This window comes from Lissotriton vulgaris, chromosome 10, assembly GCF_964263255.1.
Source record: "Lissotriton vulgaris chromosome 10, aLisVul1.2, whole genome shotgun sequence".
Lineage (NCBI taxonomy): Eukaryota > Metazoa > Chordata > Amphibia > Caudata > Salamandridae > Lissotriton > Lissotriton vulgaris.
In genome coordinates, this window is record NC_141698.1 from 47,201,200 (window position 1) to 47,224,813 (window position 23,614).

General features: G+C 42.8%; 1 protein-coding gene across 1 annotated transcript in view; it reads right to left on the reverse strand.

Annotated features, from left to right (window-relative positions):
• Window positions 1–23,614, reverse strand: part of LOC147684562 (metalloproteinase inhibitor 1-like) — a 58,216-nt gene that overhangs the window by 14,318 nt on the left and 20,284 nt on the right. The window contains exon 3 of the mRNA XM_086942365.1: window positions 13,167–13,281. Within this exon, the coding sequence (XP_086798491.1) occupies window positions 13,167–13,281 (115 nt within the window). The remainder of the gene's footprint in view (window positions 1–13,166; window positions 13,282–23,614) is intronic.

Genomic DNA, 23,614 nt, shown 5'->3' on the forward strand with positions numbered 1-23,614 from the left:
ATCCGGCTGGCCACGGCGGTTGGACAGCTTTTTGTGCTGCATGCATGTCCCTCAGGACACCCACAAGCTGGCCCATGTATTTGGCAACTTGTCCCAAACGGGCGTCCATGGACCTCTGCAGCAGGTCGTGAAGGACCTGGCCAATCTGTTCCTTGTTCTGCGGGTATACACCAAGGATAGTTTGCATGAAGGACTGGGCCTCTGTCTCATTGTCAACCTGTCACTGTCCCCCTGTTTTCCTGCCACCTGCCCTGCTGCCAAGGACCTGTGGCGGTGTCTGGTGCTGCCGCTTCAAACTGTTCCCGGCATCCCGAGGCTGCCTGGTGGTATTGACTGCAACTGGCACAGGGACAGTGTTGGAGGCAGCAGTGGTGATGGTAGAGGTGGCTGCTACACAGGTCAGTGCTGCAGGGCTCAGGGTTGTTGTTGCAGCTGTTGTGGGAGTTGTGGTGGTGGGGAGGACAGTGAGGGCTGGAGATTTTGCTTTGCAGTGACATGTGACTTCATCAATGACACTGTCATTCATGTGAACTCTCAATGGTATTTACTGTGTGCGCACTGGCTGCAACTTATGCAGTTTGACTAAGTTGGCTCACTTATGCAAGTTGTGCTGGTCAGATAGCTTCCTGCTGTTTGAGAAGGGAGACAGAGGGCCTTGTGGAGGTTGTGGTCTCACTGCCAGGCCCGAAAACTCAATCCCGAGTAAGATGGCTACCTACCTGTTCAGTGTAGCAGAGGAAGAACATGCTAGCCTTATGGGACATCCATGTATACAATGTGCATTGTACATGAGGTTGATTTTGTAGGGCAATTGAGGATCACTTGTTGTGCACAACAGTACATTACAGTGGGGTGTGGTCATTTTGTTTGTACTTACCAGCCTCCACTCCCCCCTAGATTCCTGTGAGACTCTCGGGATGCAGAATGGCAAGCAACTTTTCCTCCCATTCAGGGAAGGTTACTGGTGGTATGTGACGGCAGCTACCAATTCTATGGGCCGGCTCGTGGTTCCTCTGGCGCCGATGCTTGACCCGGGCCTTGAGGTTGACCCACAGCCTTTTGCAGTCACGCAGTGTGCTTAGGGTGGTGCCTACAGCATTGACTTTATTGTAGATCATTGTACACATCTGTCTTTTGCGCATAAGTGAGGTGTGTTGGACCAGGCTCCCATACAAATGTGTTTCTACCCTTATTATCTTGTCTACCATCACTTTCAACTCAGTGTCAGTGAATTTGGACATTTTCCTTTTGGCCATGGTACAAAGGTGAGAAAGGGGCAGGGAGTGGTGGAGTGTGTCAGGTGTGTGGGTGGGAAGTTGTGTTGTGTGGAGATGGGTGTTTGTGATGTTGTGCTGTGTGCGTAAATGGTGTCCTCTGTCTTTGTGTTGGCTTCTGGTGTGCAAAGGATGCTGGTCCAGGAAGGGGTTGTTTTTATGCTGTGGTATGTGGGTGTGTCAACATGTGTGATGTCCTCCAGGTGTTTCTTTCATGCTGGGCATGGCTTACATTGCCAGTGGACTTTTGGGGTGTATCATTGTCTCCTGTGCAATGTGATTGTGGGCAGCGTCGAGTGCAGGCACACTTTGTGCATCGCAGTTCAGTATGTTACTGCTGCCTTTCATTTGGCTCTGTGTGCGTACAAGGAAATCGGTATGCAATGCTCCGTCCTTCAGCTCTGCAGCTTCATCGTAATTGGCCATGCGGCCTTTTCAGTCTCTTGAAATGCTTCCCCATCTGCCACGGTTGGATTTGCAACTTTTCCGGGCATGGAGGACCGTCATTTGTGTGTTCCATCCTTCGTGGTAGGATTTTCTGTGCATTGCGGAGTTGCCGACGGTCATGCGGGTGGATTTTTGGCGCGAGCACGGCGGACGGGCGCCTTTTCCATCCGGCATCGTAATGGGCCCCTAAATCCTAAACTCAGGTGAAGTTCATGCCATAAAACAGACGTTTTGTAAGACGTCATAATCCATTTGCATCTCTTGTTGGCTCTGTCTGCCAGCTTGCCCTTAACATTACTGGCAACACAATGCCTAACATGAGAGGGAGGAAACCCCTGAGGATTGTCAAGTACAACATCTGTGAGTGGACTGATTCTGTGACCCTTTCCTAATTCAATGAATGGGTTTTCAGAACACTCAGATAAGACAGCCTGTGCAGGTGCCTGAACCCACTCATGGCTCAGAGGAGATCTCATCTGTATTTCAGTGGGGTGCACAGCTGAGGAAGAAACTCCCAATGTTGGATTATGGGTGCATGCACTCAGAAAATGAAGTTCCACCCTCTGCCAAAATGCTGGACCTGGCATGTCTGGGAAGGATTTTGGGATTAGCCAGGTCTCACCACCAAAGACTGCCTGCTTTGTCACTTAACACTCTGTCCTGGGCTCACTGAAAGGAGATCGTTGGCTACAGGACTGTAAGCACCAGTCTTCTGCTGATGTGCACAGCTCGACTAAATGGGGTTTAGGTATTGCAAGATAAGTTTGAATGTCAGTAGGAAACTTTCCGCCAGTAGCTGCATAAATTGTCCTGAGGAAGAGGGCGGTATCTTCTGTCTCTCCGTTAGAACTGGAATTAGTTTTTTTTTTTTTTTGAGGAATGATAGCTGAGCTGGGGGGAACTCCCTTAACAGGAGTCTAAAGGACCAGTCCAGGACATCGGCAGACTCTTGTTTGAAAAGGCAGCTGCAGAACTTTGGATAAAACTATAGACGTGTTACTCCTGGAAGACTAGGTCAACCTGCCAAACCTTATTCCAGCTTTCGCCAGCTTCAATTTAAATTTTCCTTCTCTGATCTTTTTTGGTGGGAAACGTGCAGCTGGATCACTTGCCAAATAGCCGTTATTCCAGAGCCTTTTCACATGACAGCTTGCCATGTTAAAAAAATATGAATATCAGAAAAGCTTCTAAGTTTAATGGTACAGAAATTCCAATGGGACCTCCTGCCAACTTCTCCCTGACTCTGTTCACTAGCGGGTCAGTCAGAGTGAGTGTCATTTTTTCAAAATATTCCTCATTTCCAAGGAGCTTTTTTCAATGCTTTTTTTTAGCACTGGTTTGCGATTTTTTATAATATATGAAGCATGAATACTGGCATAGGCAATCTAACTGTGTTTTTTGATAACATCTAGCCCACGTGACATTTTGTGATTAATTGTTTGGATTATTCCTCTAACAGATGGGCATTATGTATCTATTACTGTCAGTATCATGAGCTAGCCCACATTGGCGTTATAAAATGTGCTTTCTGACAATTTACGATCATTACAATTGGGGTCGGCAGAATTGTATTGTTATCCATGTATCTGCGAAAACGTGTGCTCACATTTTCAAATGAAACTTTATTGTTTTGAAAGTTGGACTCACAATGCAACATAGTAACTTGTCTATGTCGTTTGATCACGTGCACGGAAGTTTTTTTAATCAAGCACTTTAAATAGAATGGCCGCCAAAGTAAATTTACTCGTGAGCAAGAAGTTCATACTTCGAAACGCGTAGGGTTTGTTTTTTCGTGTGCCTAATAAATACAGCATTGAGCACCATTGGGGCCCCGGTTCCGGTTTTTGGGAAACGTACTCTGTGAGATACCTGGAGTGTCACATTTGGAGGGGGTGGTGATCTCACCGAGAGCCCGCCGCAAGGAGTGGCTTAAGCACGCTAAATCAAGTGTGTTTTATTTTTATATACATCATCCAATTCTCTCTTTATATTTTGACTTTTTTCCTATTCTTTGTTTGTGCTTTATCTAATGTGGTTTAGGTCTCTTGTGCTTCTATTGATAGAATCAGCATTAGGCACATTTCTGTAAATGTACAAGTTATTAGGAATGCATTTGTTCTGGAGAAGCCATTTTCTTCCAAGCTACCAAGGATGATTCTAGTGTTTCTCAGAGAAACCAGTTTGTATTTGTGGGTCAAAGTGTTTGGTCCTTGTGGAATCCTAGTCACACCACAAGTCAAGATTTGAGACTAAAGCACCTACCTTAGCACTGTAGTGTTTCCTTGGGGCCCAGAAGGACATGGTTATAACATTCTACAATATAAGTAAGGACTAGAAATGCAACAGCACCTTTCCCTTTGCAATAGAAGAGGTTTCTTACACACTTGAGGAGGAGGAACACATTGCAAGGCTCTGAAAATGATGCTGTTACATAAATATTGTGCCAAACATAGCCTTTGTTGTGAATATAGGGATTTGTGAATTTCAGACTGCGAATGCGAAATTTGAAAGCAGAGATTTCAGCTTGTTCATCTTTGGTGCAGAGACAAAAATCGACATGAAAATATTGACATGCATGAATATCGAGGTAAAAATATTGTTAGTGTTAAATATCGAAGGTAAGTAATATCAATGTAAACAATATCGAATTTCTTGTATCGAGGTAAAATATCGATGTATTATCAATTTAATTTTTTTGATTTTGTTAATGTTACATTTTTATTTTTTGTTAGTTTTTGTAAATTTATAATGTTTAAATAAAAATATTTTGTTTAAATAACTCATTTTTATTGGTTTTCATATTTATTTTAGGAGCAGGATGTTGGGTTTATAAGGGATATGGGGCCCGATGTAGGTGTCCATTTACCGACTGGTAACGGCTGATTTCGGCCGTTACCGACCGGTAAATGGTCATTTGAGATGTAGGGGCCCTTTTTTACCGAATCAGTAAATTTACCGAATCGGTAAAATACTGAATCGGTAGTATTACCGATTTGGTAATATTGAGATGTAGGTGGGACTCTTCTGAGTCCCACAGGCCTTACCGAATCGGTATTTTACCTCCCAATCCAATTGGGTGGTAAAATACCGATTCCAGGTGTGCATGCACATGTGTGCATGCACACCAATGGCATGTGACAGACAGACATGCCCTTAGGGCATGTCTGTGTGCCTCATGTCCCACATGCCTAAAATCGGGGTGCTAGAGGGTGTCAAAGTGACACCCCCTGCACCCTTGCAACAATCGTTATTTACTGAATCAGTAAATACTGATTCGGTAATGCCCATTGATTCCTATGGGCTTCAATGCCCATAGCAATCAATGAGCATTACCAAATCGGTATTTACCAATTCGGTAAATACCGATTCTTACAGAATCGGTAATTCAATTACCGATTCTATCTACATCTCCCCCCTTCTATTTTACCGATTCATAAATACCGAATCGGTAAAATTCGGTATTTATGAATCGGTAAAATATACTTACCTACATCTGGCCCATGGATGGGTAGTAATTTAAAAAATGTTGTTTAAAGTTTAATATACGTTAATAATTAGTATATATTTTAGGAGTGGATGTTGGGTTTATAGGTGATAAGAGTGGGTAGTAATTTAAAAATGCTGTTTAAAATTTAATATATTTGAATAAATTGTATATATTTTAGGAGCGGGAAACGGGATATGGTTCGGTACTGAATTAAAACTATGGTGGGTATTAATCATGATTAGTGATATTAAATACATTTTTGCTGTGGTATATAGAGTTTTTATGGTATTTAGTTTTGTTTTATTGAAGAATATTTGTGTAAAATAAAATTAAAAAAAATGTTTTTAAATATTTTTAAAAAAACTAAATTAAATTGTTTTCTAAATTATAATTTTAAATTCAGTTACATGAACATTATTATTATTAATTTAATACATTTTACGAAATAAAAAATGGTTAAACTTATTTATTAGTTTAAAATGATATTAAAACTTTGTTGAAAATTATGTTAAGGATTATTAATTATATTAAAATATTATTTTTGATACAAATTAAAAAAAAATAGAAAATTATAAATTGCATTTGTGGCAAAATTATAACTGGTAATTTAGTAAAACATTAGGAATTTTGTAAATCTAATAATGTATTTAAAATAATCATTATTTTTTATTTTTTTTTATAAAAATTGTTTAAGGAATTGAATTGTATAAAAATCTATTATTATGTGTTTGAAAATAGTGTGAAGGATTATGAATTATAATAGAATATTGTTTTTGATTTTTTTTAATGTAATATAATTTTTGAAAGACAAATTACATTTAATAATGTATTTTTATTTAATCGTTATTATTTATTAATTTGAAAGATCGAAAATGGGGTATTAATATTTTATTTAGACTTTATTTTTATTTGGAGAGTTGGAATACTAAATAATTATGGTTTACTATCTAGTACTTTTACCGCGTTTAGTTGGATTTGGAGTTAGAATAGTAAATTATTATGGTTTACTATACAGCACATTTCCCGTGTTTAGTTAGATTTGGAATTAGAATAGCAGATTATTATGGTTTACTATCCAGCACTTTCCCTGAAATTAGTTGGATTTGGAGTTAGAATAGCGGATTATTATGGTATACTATCCAGCACTTTGCCTGAGTTTTATTGTATTTAGAGTTAGAATAGCAAATTATTATGGTTTACTATCAAGCACTTACCCTGACTTTAGTTGGATTTGGAGTTAGAATAGTAAATTAATATGGTTCACTATCCAACACGTTCACTGAGTTTAATTCGATTTGGAGTTAGAATTGTAAATTTTTATGGTTTACTATCCGGCACTTTCCCCGAGTTTAGTTGGATTTGGAGTTAGAGTAGTAAATAATTATGGTTTACTATCCAGCACATTCCCCGAGAATGTATTATAATTTTTAAAATCATTTAATAATTTGTATATATGTTGTTATAATTTATTATAAATATTTTGGATATATTAAATAATTAAATATTTGGATACAGTGTTTATTCAGTCTTAAATGGCATTTCCGATATTATTTATATATATTTTAGCGATATTTGTGTAGTCAATATTAGTGTGAACGATTTTTTTGTTGTGTTTCTTTATGATTTAATGTTATTGATATTTTTGTTATCTATATTTTTGCTGCCAATATTTTTGCAATCAAAATTTAATTAGGCAATATTTTTTATCAATATTTGTGTAATTTCTTGTTTAAGTATAGGGTATCGAAATGTCTGTTTACAATATTTTTACCTCAATATTTTCGTAGGTCGCTGTTTTGTCGTTGATATTTTATCAGTGATCCATAGCTTTGCAAGCATTAGAACACTTGCCATTTAATGGAGGCGGGGACTGAAAAGTAGGTGGTTTCCTTTGTCCAATATTTTGAAACTAGTCTTCTCAACTTCTGACATATAGCTGCAAATCACTAAGCCGTTTACAAATCTTTTATCTGCGGATGGTGGCTAGATACGTTTATTTAGCTGCAGCGACAAAGCAGTTCTCTTCCCTTCCTTCTGGAAAGGGGCGACCACTCGGTCCCCCCGAACGTATGGCGGAGTACCACGATCCCCCCGGGAAGCCATCTTGGGCGGGAAGCGAGTCTCGGCTGGTATGCCCGAAGCGGCGTAGCCGGGGTGCGCTTTTTCCCGCCCTAGAGTGGGCTGGCCTAGACACTGACGCGGCTGGCCACGCCCTTGGGGCAGGCAGGGGCGGGTTTACGCCCGCCCTGAAGACGGATAAAAGGAGAAGCAAGACCAGAAGGCATCCTCTTGTTCCTGTGCTCTGAAGCTGCACCTCCTCGCTGCACGTGAGCTCGAGACGGAACGAAGAGCCAATTTTGAGCGTTGTAATCGTTCTTGTTTGTTTTTCAGATACTCTGTTGGAGAATGCCGAAGAAGGCGGGAAAGCGCATGACTACTGACCAGATGCTGCGCGTTCTCATGAAGGAGGTGACCGACCTAAAGAGGCGGATGGATAAAGACGAGGAAGGGGGGCCGAAACGTCCTTTGGCTGGAGCAGCCCCGGGAGGGAAAAACAAGAGGCCCAGGAGGGGAGCAGCTGGGGGAGACATCCCGGGTGGTCACCCCCGTGTCCAGGGAAGATATGCCGCCCGAGCTGGCAGCACAACTAGCAGCGTGGTTGGGTGAAGGTAGCGAGGGCGCCACGGCTGTCGAAGCGCAGGTGCTGATGAAGCAACTGCGTGAGAAACGGGAAGCAGCGAAGGTGTCCACGCCGGCTGCAGCAGTAGACAAGCCACAGGGGATGAGTTCGACCGCAGAGGCAGCGTCTGGTTCAGGTAAGCGGCCATTGCCGATTGCGAGGGACGAGTCAGCACCCTCTCGTAGGGAAAAGTTGGGTCAACATGTTCCTTTGGCTATTAAAGAGAAGATTTGGGCAGGGGAATATGTAAACATCTTCTCGTTGCTTACTGACAATTATGAGATGGAGCATGTTAAGGGCCAGAAGGACCTCATGCATCCGAGTGTTTGGCGCGCAAAAATGGCCGCCTTTAAGGTAAATGAAAACATTGGCAATTGGGGCAAAGCGTGGGGGATTTTTACGTCAATCTTGGGGGAACGAAGGCCCGATTTGCTACCCGAATTGCCGACTTATCAGTCACGAATCATGGGGTACTCGACATCACACGAGGGTAATCATTGGTTTTGCTATGATAATCTTTTTAGAAAGGCTAAAGAACATGATAAAAACTTAACTTGGGATTGTTATGATTCTGTGTCATGGTCTAAAATGAAGGATACTGGTATGTTGAAATTGCCATTAGTAGGGAGTAACGTTGGCGAATGCTCCCGCCAGTATGCGGGGACGCCCTTTCGATCAGGTGCAGGTACCGACAATTACTCGAGGCCTGCCGGCAATACGGGAAAAAGGGGGGTTTGTTGGAATTTCAACAGGGGTAAATGTACTAGGCCCCAGGGATCGTGCAAATTTAGACACGAATGTAGTGGGTGTGGGCAATCATCCCATCCTGAGTCCACGTGCAGAGCCAAAACGGGTGATAACGGGGGTAGAGGAGGCGCCAAACAGGTCTAACATAGTCCGAGGGGCACCTTTACCTACCCCGATTGATACCTTGGCAATGATTCCCTGGCTCAGTGAATACCCGGATCGTACTTCTGCTGGGGTGTTGCGGAACGGGTTTTCGTATGGTTTCCGCATCCCAGTGGGGGACTTTCAGGGTGTGGAGAGATGTAAAAATCAGCTTTCGGTCCTGCAGCATACGACCGTGGTACAGGATAAGATCCGGAAGGAGGTTACTAGAGGACGAGTCGCCGGCCCGTTTAGTGTACCCCCGGTGCATAACTTTGTTTGTTCTCCTTTAGGAGTGGTCCCCAAGAAGGACCCGGGTGAGTTCCGGCTGATACATAATTTATCAGCTCCACGTGGTCTTTCCGTAAACGAAGCGATAGACCCGGAAGTATGTTCGGTGCGGTACGCATCCTTCGATGAGGCCGTAGCCATTTTGAATCGCCTGGGGCCCGGGGCGCTGATGGCAAAATCTGATATCGAGTCAGCGTTCCGGTTGCTCCCGGTACATCCAGACGATCAGCGTCTCCTGGGTTTCATGTTTCAGGGTCATTATTACATGGATAGGTGTATGCCGATGGGGTGCTCTATATCTTGTGCTTATTTCGAAAAATTCAGTAGTTTTCTACAATGGGTCTTCACAAAGAAGACGGGTTTCCAACATGTCATGCATTACCTCGATGATTTTTTGTTCCTGGGGGCAGCCGGGGATCCGGAATGTGGTCAGGCCTTGGCCGAATTTTGTGTCTTGATGAATCAGTTTGGCGTGCCATTGGCACCAGGTAAGACTGTGGGTCCTTCTACTTGCCTCGAGTTTCTGGGGATCGAGTTAGACTCCGGAGAAGGTTGTTTTCGTTTACCAGCTGACAAAGTGTTAAAGTTCCGGGCATCCCTGCAAATGTGTATATGTGGATCTAAGGTTAAGCTGCATCAATTGCAGCAGTTAGTGGGTCAGTTGAATTTTGCCCTGAGGGTTATACCAATGGCCCGTCCCTTTTCCCGTTCAATTGCTCAAGCCATGGTCGGCCTGAAGGAGGGCCATCATCGCACAAGGCTCTCGGCTGAGGTACGCCAGGACATGCGCATTTGGTTGGCATTTCTGGCGGATTTCAATGGTCGAGTCGTCTGGAACAAACCGGCCGTGTCCTCTGAGGAGCTGGGGCTGTGGACAGATTCGGCAGGGAGCATAGGTTTTGGTGCCATTTTCGGCACAAGATGGTCTGCACAAAAGTGGCCGGCATGGTGGCATGACAACGGACTGACGAGTAACATCGCTTTCCTGGAACTTTTCCCCATTTTGGTGGCCCCGAGAACTTGGCCCGAAGGGTTCAAAGATCACTCTGTGGTATTTTGGTCTGACAATATGACCGTGGTCGAGTGTATCAATAGCCAGGCAGCACGATGCAAATTGATTTTGAGACTGCTCAAGGAAATTGTTTTACTGTGTATGCAATTGAATGTGCTATTCAAAGCAAGACATGTCCCGGGGGTAATGAACCAGGCGGCTGATGCACTGTCTCGTTTTCGTATGCAGGCTTTCTGGGGTTTTCTTCCCACAGCGGACCCGGAGCCGGCACCCTTTCCCGAAGCTCTCTGGTCTCTCGGTGCCCCGAACTTCGTAACCTCGTGGGAGAGAGTTTAGCACCCAGGACGAGGAAGGCATATGAAGGGGCGTTCCGGTCCTATTTAGCCTTTTTGGGGACTGATAGAGAGGGGCTTTGGGGCCACGAGGAATGGGTGGTGAATTTTCTGATGTCCTTACATCTGGCCGGGAAATCGGTGGCCACGGCTCAGAGGCATCGGGTGCCATTTCCTTCGTTGCTAGGGCTCATGGGATCCAGGACCCGACAGCGTCTTTCGTTGTACAAAAAGCGCTACGTGGGTGGTAACGCCTTGAGGGTCGCAGAGTAGATGAGAGGCGCCCGATAGGTTTGGATAGGTTGGCCCTGTTGTTATCCACACTCCCTGCTACATGTTCATCTCAGTATGAGACAGTGTTATTCCGAGCCGCTTTTACGCTGGCATTTCATGGGGCGATGCGGGTAAGCGAACTAGTGGCGAGGAACAAGCAGGATGTGACAGGAGGTTTGTGCCAGGAGCACGTTCAGATCAGAGGGGAGACAATGACTGTCTCATTTGTCAGGTCCAAGACCGATCAGAGTGGGATGGGTGACTGCATAATTATACGCAGGATTCCCGGGTCCTCCATGTGTCCGGTAAAGTGTTTAGAAGATTACCTAGCACGAAGGGTGGCATCATGGGGGGGGGACCTTGTTGAGACACGCTGACGCCACCCCACTGACAAAATTTCAGTTTCAGCGGGTGCTTGCGATGTCGATTGCCGCTGCGGGCTTGAACCCGGGCGAGTTTGGGACCCATTCCTTTCGGATAGGGGCTGCTACAGAAGCTACAGCCAGGGGTTTGAATGTGGAACAAGTTAAACGGGTGGGGCGTTGGTCCTCCAATTGTTATAAAAGGTATGTGCGGTTGCACATGTTGTGAAGCTGTAACGATGTACTCACGCTTCTTGTTTTTGTTTGGTTTTCAGTTGCGCAAGCCTACGAGGCGGGGCGGACTATGCAGTCGACCCAACACCAGGCCAGCTGTCAGACATCACCGGCTGTGAAAAAGGAGGTGTGGGTCGTGGGCCACTCATACGTGAGGCGTGCCGCGGACGTATTCAAGGCAGGTGACATGATTCACGTAGCTGGGGAATACGGGTACAGGGTGTCCTTCTACGGAAGAGGCGGTCTCTGTATTGACCAGTTTCAATCATTTTTCGAGGGTTTGTTAGGGCGGACGAGGTCACCGCCGTCTATAGTCATAGTACATCTTGGGGGCAATGATTTGGTCACCACTGGTAGACGACTTCTCCTCGAGGCGATGCTTTCCACTGTAAGTTGGTTAGCGCGGAGAGTTCCAGGGTGCACAATTGCGTGGTCCCATATGATCCCACGAAAGGTGTGGCGGGGGGCTATTTCTGTTCCCGCTTTGAATCATTCTGTTAGAAAGCTTAATAACAAAGTCGGTAGATTGTTCCGTTCCAAAACACTGCATTATATCTCGCATGGGTGTATTAATGATGACAGTATGTATTTGGGGGATGGTGTGCATTTGTCTCGGGTGGGGAATGAGGTACTCATAGGAGACTTCTTAGCATGGCTGAAAACGTTATAACATGACCTCTAGGTAGGAGTTTTGTGGGGGGTCCGGATAGCCGGTCAACTATCCGGCCTGTGGCGGTAAGGTCATGATCGGTGAGCACTAATTGGAAGATCCCTATGAGTGGGCGTCACCCAACACGGATGGGAGCGCTCGGGGGAGGTGGCCATTGGCCCCTCAACGGGGAGGCGGTCCCTTCTAAGGATGGGTCGCCGAAAGAAAAGGAAAGGCGGTCAAGGCCCCTTCCTGGGTAGGAGGGGTTACAGCCCCCTCCTGGGGAATTTCCCGGGGCCAGGACGTCTGCGACGGCAGATGTGGTAAGTTGTGTGGGGTTCGGGGGGGGGGTCTACGCTACCTTCTAGATACCTCACACGAGTCCTCGTACGACCTCTAAGTGGCGTCGAGTTTTAGTGGGGCCCCCGTCAAGTCAAGGGAAATTGGTAATTGCACTTGAGGTACGCCTCTGGGCCGCCCCTCACAAGTGAGGGCGATATTTCTGGGTTAGGGATCTTGACACCGGTTACGACCTTGCCGTTGGCCCTTAAACGTTAGGATGTACAATTTCAAAATTTCAAGTAAATGTTTTGTAGGATGTTAGTTCGGCTAGGAGAACCTTTGTATTAGAGAATCTGTTAAGGTTAGCCAAACATCGCAATGTGGTAATGAAATTGTACATTAATATGAAACTGTTGATTTAATGTTTTAATTTTGTTTCATATTTTAATAAATACGGCCGGGAGGGTCACTCCCTCCCTCTTCCAAAAACTTCAGAACTGTTTCCGGTTTCCCATCCTTTGGGGATTGTGTTGAGAGGGGGTGGCGGGGATCTCAGCCATATAAAATAAAGCGGGAATTATCTGAATTATTGATGTATATGAGACAACTCTTGGACCACATGCTCACTAGACTAGCAAACTGTATTGCCGCCAAGACCCCTTGTATCTCCAAATTATTTTTTCGAAGTCTTGGATGTCCTTCAATCTACTAATAACACTTTAGTAAGCTTTGTGTTGCACATATGTTATTATTGGTGCTAGCAAACCTGTTTGCATGTTGGATGAACATGAGAGGTGTGTGGTCAAGGGTGCACAGGGGTGTACAAGATGGGTGCAGATGTTTCAGACTGGCTTCTGGGGAACATCCCAATAGAACAGGTGCAGAAAATGAAAAGGTTATTTCTTAAAAACAGCTTAACGCTACAATCTTCAGCACCACACCAGAGATTCCTGACCTGAGATCAAGTACTCAACTTTGAACCCATTGGGATCGTGATTGTATTCGCATGTGGTCCCGTTCATCGTATCGATAAATGTCTGTGACTTCAATGCCTGAGCACCTTTCAGTACCTAGAATAAGAGGTGAATAATACGGTTGGAGTTATTTGCACATTAACTGTATGCATTAACACATTATTTGCATACAGTAAAGTCATAAATCTCTTTTTTCAGTTTTGATTACCTTTATTTTTTATATTGAGACATATGCGGTTGTTCCAGTGGTTTGAAGCGGTGAGCAAAAATCAGTAGAACAGGCAGCAACACTGGCTCATTTCTCTGGACACCTGAACATGTTGCAATATCATTTGATAAACCCTTGCCCTGGCTACAGAGGCTTAATATTCAACCATTTCTCATCTCCAAATGTCTTCCCCAGTACTCACACCTCCAAAGTGCCCACTCCATGAGTCTCCTGTCTACCTGATTCAGTTCCTTGTTCCATCCAAAGCCTGATGTTCACTTTCATTTCTTCAGGTCATTCTCCACAAGAAGTAGGATTTATGTGGTATTTTCAGTAATTGACCAACTCTTATAAGACCTTAAACCTGGCACACTTCTAATAAAAGGAAGTACCTTCTTGCATTTACGAGTTTTATGTTTGCAGGCACAATGTTCTGCTAAATGCAGTGTACACACTCAGCAGTTGTGTGATGCTCTGGCACCATTTGCATCCTTTGAGTGGTTTTGCAAGGCAGAGAGGCGTGTTACTGGTGAGTCAGAAGTATAGAAATGCGGCCTCATTGTGCCTAAAAGCACAAGACCGTGCAACACCAACTTCAAGATGGCTACCCTGTTCCTTTGCAAGCTGTTACTGATTGTGGAATGCTTTATAGGTATTTGCATGATTAGGTTTGCATTTCCATGACCTTTTTTTAAAGTAATAGTCATACTTAACAAAATGTTTATGTTGGGTTGGAAATGTGTGGTGTTGTTGGCACCATCTACATGAACGCACATACAACCCCCCACTAATGATCACAATGTAATCCTATTAATTTAATCTACCACATAGAAACTGGATTGAACGCACAGAATGGTGTGCTTGAGCACACACGAGTGAACCCAAATTATGGACTTACCACTATAGTCGGGATACGGTGCAGAGTGCTGCCCAGCATAAATATTGTCAACAAGTCAGTATTGGTAGGCAGCGTATATATATATATATATAAATGACAGCTAGTCTTTCTCCAGGTAAGGACAAAAGAACGAGACATCTCCGGGATAAACTGCAGCTGACTTTTATTAATTCCAGCGCTCTGTGTACAGCAACCTTGAAACGCAAGGCAGACGTGTTTCGCATAAATAGCTTCCTCAGTGCCCGTTTCAAAGTTAAAACAATGTCCTGGGGGTCTGCTGATGTTTAAGCTGATATTGTGACCACGCCCAGTCAGGTGGTTACTTGCCCCTCCTCCACCTGCGGGGTTGCAGGACATCTCGCGCTCCACCTCCCGGCTGCTGCATCTTGGGAGTTGGAGTCCTCCATGAGTGCCTATACAGTGATAGGGTCTCTCAGGCAACAGGTGAAGCCCCAAACCAGGTTGGATGGTGGGCCCCACTCCTTCGCAGTTCCTTTGAGGTGTGTAAGTCAGTTCCAGTCTCCCTTTTCAGGCAAAAGCTTTGCCTCCTCTCTCCCCTTGTGCTGGTAACCTCCGTTTGGAAATGTAGAGCGTCGGGGGGGGGGGGGGTATCGCGGTGTAGACAATACTTCAACCAAAGGTTGCAGGTGTCCCACGATACTGCCAGAACGAGAGGGCATCTCGCTAAAGCCAGCCCCTGCAAGCTGGCAAAAGACGACAGCTAGTCTTTCTCCAGGTAAGGACAAAAGAAAGAGACATCTCCGGGATAAACTGCAGCTGACTTTTATTCGTTCCAGCGCTCTGTGTACAGCAACCTTGAAACGCAAGGCAGACGCGTTTCTCATAAATAGCTTCCTCAGTGCCCGTTTCAAAGTTAAAACAATGTCCTGGGGGTCTGCTGATGTTTAAGCTGATATTGTGGCCATGCCCAGTCAGGTGGTTACTTGCCCCTCCTCCACCCACGGGGTTGCAGGACATCTCGCGCTCCACCTCCCGGCTGCTGTATCTTGGGAGTTGGAGTCCTCCATGAGTGCCTATACAGTGATAGGGTCTCTCAGGCAAGAGGTGAAGCCCCAAACCAGGTTGGATGGTGGGCCCCACTCCTTTGCAGTTCCTTTGAGGGGTGTAAGTCAGTTCCAGTCTCCCTTTTCAGGCAAAAGCTTTGCCTCCTCTCTCCCCTTGTGCCGGTAACCTCCGTTTGGAAATGTAGAGCGTCGGGGGGGGGGGGGGGGGGTATCGCGGTGTAGACAATACTTCAACCCACTAATGATCACAATGTAATCCTATTAATTTAATCTACCACATAGAAACTGGATTGAACGCACAGAATGGTTTGCTTGAGCACACAAGAGTGAACCCAAATTATGGACTTACCACTATAGTCGGGATCCGGTGCAGAGTGCTGCCCAGCATAAATATTGTCAACAAGTCAGTATTGGTAGGCAGCGTATATATATATATGTATATATATTCACTGAAAAAAACCATAGGTTTCACACCAGTTATAGTTAGGTGGAAATTTTACTCGCATAAAACCATTGAAATTCCCACTTTATAGTTAGTTGGACTCACTATAACTTGCGCGTGCAATGAACTGCTGATGACGTCACATATTACATCACCGATGACAACATCCTTGTGACAAAGTAGCAGACCTCCTATCAGCATAAAATAACCTTTGACACACATATTCAAAAATAGAAACTAACATTTTCTTAAAAAAGGAGAAACCAATACCAATTACAACAACTTATTAGGTAATTCGAACATCTACATGCACATCCACTCATTCACCAACAGTTCTATATAGTCACTTATGCATGTACTTACTCATCATATGTACTCATACACCTATACATCCTGTTACACACTAATACTCATCCATATAGTTACTCACACACAAATTCACACATGCAAATAAACTATCAAAAAACCATTTACTTGATTATACTGCTATATGCACACCACTACACATACTTCTACAGAAACGGAAACATATTTACTCTCTTAAACAATCAATTATAAAAACACATACTCACTAACCCACCCATACACAAAATCATCCACCCATACAGTCTTGCACACATGCTGTCTTCAAAATACATACAAATAGTGAGTCACTCATTCATGCATCTGTGCTCTAAGTAATATCCCCCACCGAACCATACAGACAGTGATACTGATACTCAAAAAAACAACTAATAATCCATATACACACTCATGTAGCTACTCACCAGCCCATGCAGCCACTTATACACAAAGTGAGACACAGATACAGATATTTAAATATGTAAACATCACTCGCTAATATATGTATTCACTAAGATACATTTAATAAGTCGGTTAACCAATCAATTTTACACCAAAAAAAAACATCCATTTAGACATTTATTTACCCATTTATTCTTCCATCAACCTTTAGATATACATATATAAAAAATATTTATTTTTCAGAAAGAACACATTCACTGGATGATGTCGTCAGTGATGTCATTTGAGATGTCATCAGTGATGTCATGAGTGATGTCACTAACCATGTCATGAGTGATGTAATATGTGACGTCATCAGCAGTGCATTGCACGCGCAAGTTATAGTGAGTCCAACTAACTATAACGTGGGAATTTCAATGGTTTTATGCGAGTAAAATTCCCACCTAACTATAACTGGTGTGAAACCTATGGTTATTTCAGTGAATGTAATAGGTTTTTTAAATGCTAATTCCTAACTATAACTGGTGTGAAACCTATGGTTTTTTCAGTGAATATATATATATATATATATATATATATATATATATATAAAATTTCTATGGCAAAATGAACCCCCTCATTTTGTTCCTTTTCAAATTAAATGTATTAAGTGTTACCACTTTATTCCAATCAAGATGACTTCAGGTGTGCCATACTTTTGTCATAAGTAAGACTGTTTGCGTTCTAGTTATTCTTTAGAACACTCTGGGACATTCTGTCATTGGGCTATAGTTGGGCTACATCTGGCTGATATTTGGGCTACATTTGGGCTCTTTTGTCTCTGGTGGCCATCTTGGGAGACTGCGTATCAGAATTTTTTTAAGGAAATATAAGAGGATTTGAGAAGTCACTCAAAATGTGCCCTAATTTTTCTTTCTTCAGCACTAATCATAATTTCTACGGCAAAATGAACCCCCTCATTTCGTTCCTTTGCAAATTAAATGTTTTAAGTGTTAACACTTTATTCCAATCAAGATGACTTCAGGTGTGCCATACTTTTGTCATAAGTAAGACTGTTAGCGCTCTAGTTGTTCTTTAGAACACTCTGGGACATTCTGTCATTGGGCTATAGTTGGGCTACATCTGGCTGATATTTGGGCTACATTTGTTTTTTTTTGTCTCTGGTGGCCATCTTTGGGCTACATTGGGCTACATTTGGGCTCTAACATATATATAGCCCAATGTAGCCCAATATATATTTTTGCAAAGTTAATTTTCGTAAAAACCACTGGAGCATATATCTTGAGACATAGCAAAGGCACATCGGGGTACCAGTCCCTACAATTTTGCCAAGTTTGGTGGAAATCCATTCAGCCGTTCGGGCTAAAAGTGAGTTTGACCGCCCTATGGAAATTAACATGGAGAAAACACGTTTTGGGACCCCCCTTTTATCTCGGCCTCGCTTGACGAATCTCCCCCACATTTTCAGGGAAGGAGCGGAGCGGGCCACGAACTTTGAGAAATTTGCCAAGGTTCGTCCACCGGCGCCAAAGTTATTCCCAATATAATGTTGCGGATTTCCTATGGAAAGTAGATCCTAACTATAACTACCTACTGGCGACCGCCAGTAGGTAATATATATCACAACACCCAATACAGCGTTGGAAAGGGTAGTTGCAGCAGAAGGACATAGGCTATGCAGACTCCCACCATATACATTTAAAAGATAAAAGAACCGTGCCAGCAAAGTAGTCCCTTGTGGGCGTGTCTGCGTTGTGCCGTGGGCGTGTGCTAGGGGCATGACAAATGCTGGGGGCGTGTGGTACGTTCCGCCCTTCATGCCATGTCTCATATTGTGTGCTAATCCCACCCTGCTCCCTTTAAATACCCCTGCGCCCCATAATCATAGCCCACCCTTACTCCTTAAAATACCCCAACACCCTTAAACACTAACCGATCTTAACCCCATAAATATACCCTGTACCCCAAAACCCAAACCTATCCCTAAACCCTAAAAATACCCCTGTACCCCAAAACCCTAACCTACCCCTGAACCCTAAAATATCCCTGTACCCCAAAACCCAAACCTAGCCCTGAACCCTTAAAATACCCCTGTACACCAAAACCCAAACCTACCCCTGAACCCTAAAAATACCCCTGTACCCCAAAACCCAAACCAAGCCCTGAACCCTAAAAATACCCCTATACCCCTAAACCCAAACCTAGTACTGAACCCTAAAAATAACCCTGTACCCCAAAACTCAAACCTACCTCTGAACCCTTAAAATTCCCCTGTACCCCAAAACCCAAACCTACCCCTGAACCCTTAAAATTCCCCTGTACCCCAAAACCCAAACCTACCCCTGAACCCTAAAAATACCCCTATACCCCAAAACCCAAACCTAGCCCTAAACCCTGAAACTACCCCTGTACCCCATAACCCAAAACTCTATCTGAACCCTTAAAATACCCAAACACCCCAAAACATATACCTCAGTACTCCAAAACATATACCCCTATACCCATACTTACTTTATCCAAACATTTAAAAAAAACATGCTTTTACCATTCATGCATTTACAATGAATTTCGTTGTAAATGTATGCATGGTAAAAGCATATAAAATGTAATGCCATGCTTTACAATGGCATTGCGGTGTCATGGTACTTTCGTAATGAAAGTATGTGGAGTGATGGTATGCGGAAAGAAAGTTGCGGAATAATGGGCAGTTACCCTCCCCCGGTAAGTACATTGGTGGCACGGCGGGCCACATCTCCAGCAACATACTCATATATTTTCACCACCCATTTGAAAAATGCACAGGTCTCTCTCATTGATGGCCAGCACCGACATACAGTTTTAGACACACCTCCCGCCACAAGTTCTAGAATTGCGAACTTTAGAGCTGGGGAGCTACGTTAGAATCTCGGCATCAGCTCAACATCCTGTGATTCCAGGCAAAACACTTTGTCTCCCCGTACCTACCACAAATGAATGTGTTCTTTTGTAATGTAAATTGTGCTCATGCCATGTTGTCGAGTTTGCGCTATATAATATTGCAAGGAAAAATAAAGTAGGGAAACTCAAGATCACACACTACTGAACGCGCACTCTTAAGTGCATCAGCTGTGCATTGTGAATCGGAGCGTTTCACAGGCCTGTCACAGATAAGAAATGCTATCAAAACGAAATCCTGCAAAACCAAATACTACTGGCTGGCAGCAATTCATACCCGGACAACGTCGGGACGGGCTGCTAGTATATATATATTACCTACTGGCGGTCGCCAGTAGGTATATATAGTTAGGATTTTTTTGAATAGGGATTTCTGAAAATTCTATGTTGAATAACTTTGGCGTTGATGGACGGAATTGGTTGAAATTTTCAGGAAAATTGCAAATTTTGTTTCTGAGCGTCCCCTAAAAGTTTGGGGGGGTTTCCTGAAGTGGGGGCCGAGAAAAAAGGGGGGTCCCAAAACGTGTTTTTAACATTGAGTTTTCCATAGGGCGGTTGGACTCACTTTTAGCTTGAACGGCAGAATGGATTTCTATGAAACTTGGCAAAATTGTAGGGAATGGTAGTCCGATGTGCCTTTGCTAGGAGTCAAGATATGTGCTCTAGTGGATTTTGAGTAATTTAGGTTAAAAAAAATATATATATCTGTAAGCGCGCCCCGGTACGCGCACCGGGGAGAGCACCGGGCGCGCCACGCGACTTGCGCATGGAAAGCTGATTGGCTCTCGGGTGTCTGTAAACATTCAAAACAGTCCGGAGCGGCCGCCATCTTGTGTCTGGGTAGGATCGAGACACAAGAGGTGGCCAAAACAAAGGGGAAAATGACCATAAGGGGGCAGAGTAGATCCTCCCAGAACCCCTAGGTTTGATGTGGGGGCTTTAAAAGGGCCCTGCGGGGCAAAAAAAAACATTTTTTTTTTTGCGGGGGGGGGGGGCGCCCGGTACGCGCTCCGGGAAGCGGTCCGGGGAGCTTACTATGGGGAAAAAAGAAAGATAGACTTTACAAATATTGTATGTTTATTGATTGTTCTTTTTGTTGTTTTTTTTTTGTTTTTATTTATTTAAGTAGCAACATGACGGTACCAATACAGAGTCTAAAAATTAATATACACCGTCTCCTTTGTAGATATCTTGCATGTTGTTTCAGAAGTTATTGTGGTATATGGAATTCATACCATAGTCTGTCAGTAAAGCAGAAACAATATGGAGGCAGGCGATGATAAAGAGATGTTAAATACACATTGGAGATAATATAGTTGGAGAAAGGAAGTAACTATGAGCAAACTTACTATGTAATACAAAAAAGTTGCACAGTATATTTTAAGTCTCACTTTATATTATATCTTTTTGGGTACTATTTCATAATTTTCATATAAAAAAGAATAATGTCTAAAACAATTTTAACTTTTAAAATTATTGTTCTGATTTGTCAAAATCTAAAAGAATTTGTAACATTAATTCATCTGGTATGTCCTCCTTATCATTTCATGATTCACATTCTTCAACACATTGAATTAATTCTTGGTCTACAGAGTCATCCAAAAAGTCTATTTCTTCATTTTCTTCCTTAGGAATGTTTTCAATCTTAATTTCAAATGAAATATTATTTTCTTTTTGTTGAGCTTCCATTTTCTTGCTGTAAATTTCATTAAAAAAAAAATATCAGTAGAGATAGGGCACTGTTGGGTTTAAGTTCCGACAGGTACTTGTGAGTTTTTAACAGTGAAGTTATCTTTGGGCACTGTATGGTTTCAGGCAGGAAGTAGAACTATTAAAAAGTGCCTGTGATGAAGCCTGAGTAAATTCATAATTATACCACAGAAGCCTAACTCAATCAATATTTTAAATAATTAAGCCTTTCTCAATGACTAACTCTTATAGAGGGACAGTATATAACTCTCAAAACGTTTTCCTCAATTAATTTAAAGTGCATAACATAGTTCTCCTTTCAAATTGTTAAATTAACATCTTACCTTTCAAAAAGAAGTTTAAGTTGTCAGTGAAAATGCTCTTGAAATGTACTTCAGGAAGTAGTAGTCAAAATGGCTGTGTTTCTCTCTCTTTCTTTATATATATATTCAGGTACATAACCAATCAAATGTCATGAAATAATAGTAGAAAATGAAAGTAACATTTTAATTGGTTGTCAATTCTAACACTTCATATGTTTTTGTCATGTAATTTACCTCAGGATATCTAGTCAGGCATACAGCATAAATGTCTCAATGGAATTCTATCAAATTTGGGTAAATGGTAGGGACTGCTATGTAGTAGGGCTTAGTCTATATTTGATGAAAGTGTCTCCAGTGGTTTTTCTGTAAATTACTTTCCCACCTTTTTTAGCGAGTGCTTACCGGTGCGCGCCCCGGTACGCGTACCGGCAGCGTTACGGGAGTCCTTCATTTTGAGTTACGGTAGAATTGAGACACAAGATGGAGGGCGAACAATGTTCGGAATGGGTAGAAGGGGGCACGGTAGACACTTCCTGACCCTCTAGGTTTTCTGAGGGGGGCTTAGGACGCTCAAATAGGCAAAAAAATAAAAGAAAATTAAAAAAATTTAAATTCGCGGGGGGAGCGCCCGGTTCGCGCACCGGTAAGCGTACCGGGGAGCGTACTGTGCTGAAAAATAGTGAAAAAAGTTAGAAAACGATAAACGTTTTGAATGATCAGAGGTAGGGTAGCTCTGAAAAGAGTAATTGGGTTCTGTGGCTCATTTAGGTACCTACAAGTAGGTTCAAATGCACAGTCTTAAATTCAGGAGGAATATTCCATTCCCCTCATCTGAGAAGTGCACACCTTCTTCTCTGTAGATGTCTTGCATGCTGTAACATAAGTTATTGTTGTATATTGAACCCATTCTAAAGTCTCTCATGTAAGCAGAAACAGATTTATTCACACGTTTCCGTGCTTTCTCAAATTGTGGACAAATTGGTTGGACCAGTTCCATTTCTGTCTTTGGCATATATTGGAATATACCAAAGGCAGTTTGGGGAAAAAGTGTCAACAAAAGATGAAAGGTGTCCTTTAAAAGCATTTCCAGACCAACCCCAGTCATAGTGCCCAAATCATTTCCACCACAGTGCACTATTAAGAGGTCAGGGTTTGGCAGATGCATAAAAAATTATATTAAAAATATATAAAATATATTTTTCTTTAAAAGAAGAATACATTTCACAGCTTTTGATATCTGCTATTAAAAAAACATTGAAATTCACTGAAAAAACCATAGGTTATAGACCATATATAGTTAGGGATTAGCATTTACAAAACCTTATTTTACTCACACAAAACCATTGAAATTCGCATATATAGTTATTTGCCCTAACTATATATCGCGCACCAGCAATCCACTGATGATGATGTCACATATTACATCATTCATGACATGGTCAGTGACATCACTGATGACATCACTGTTGACAACTCAAATGACATCACTGATGACATCATTCATGTGATAATACGATGAACCTCTTAAGACTCTAATATAACCTTAGATACACTCAGTGTAAACAGACACTCACAGATTGTCACTCATCCATGGAGTTACTCATACACCTAGTCAGTCATGCAAAGAATCAATCACACCTCCATTTCCTCAACTATACAGTTATACACACCTTACTTATTCAAACATATTCTAACACATATTTACTCTCTTATACAATCACTGATACAAGCGTTCAATGATCCATGCAGCCACTCACACATTCACTGGCTCTTATACACAGTAATTTATATATGTCAACTCTCACATGAACTGTCTTTTACATATGTACTTACTTTGACATGTAGCACTGAGATATCCATTCACTCACCAATACACTCATGCACACAGTCAACCACCCATACAGCTGTTTCCACATGCAGTTTTGAACCAATACATCTAGTGAATCAACTGTTCACACATCTATGCACAGAGTCACACACCTCCCAGCCACCCACACACACACACTCACTCTCCCATACAAATACGTGGGCAACCAATCAATAACCCATATAGTTACTCATATAGCTACTGCTCAAGACATTCAGCAGTTTACAGAACAACAGATATAATGATGCACAAATTAAAACAGTTTAGTCACTAACCCATGCTCTCAGTGAGACACATTT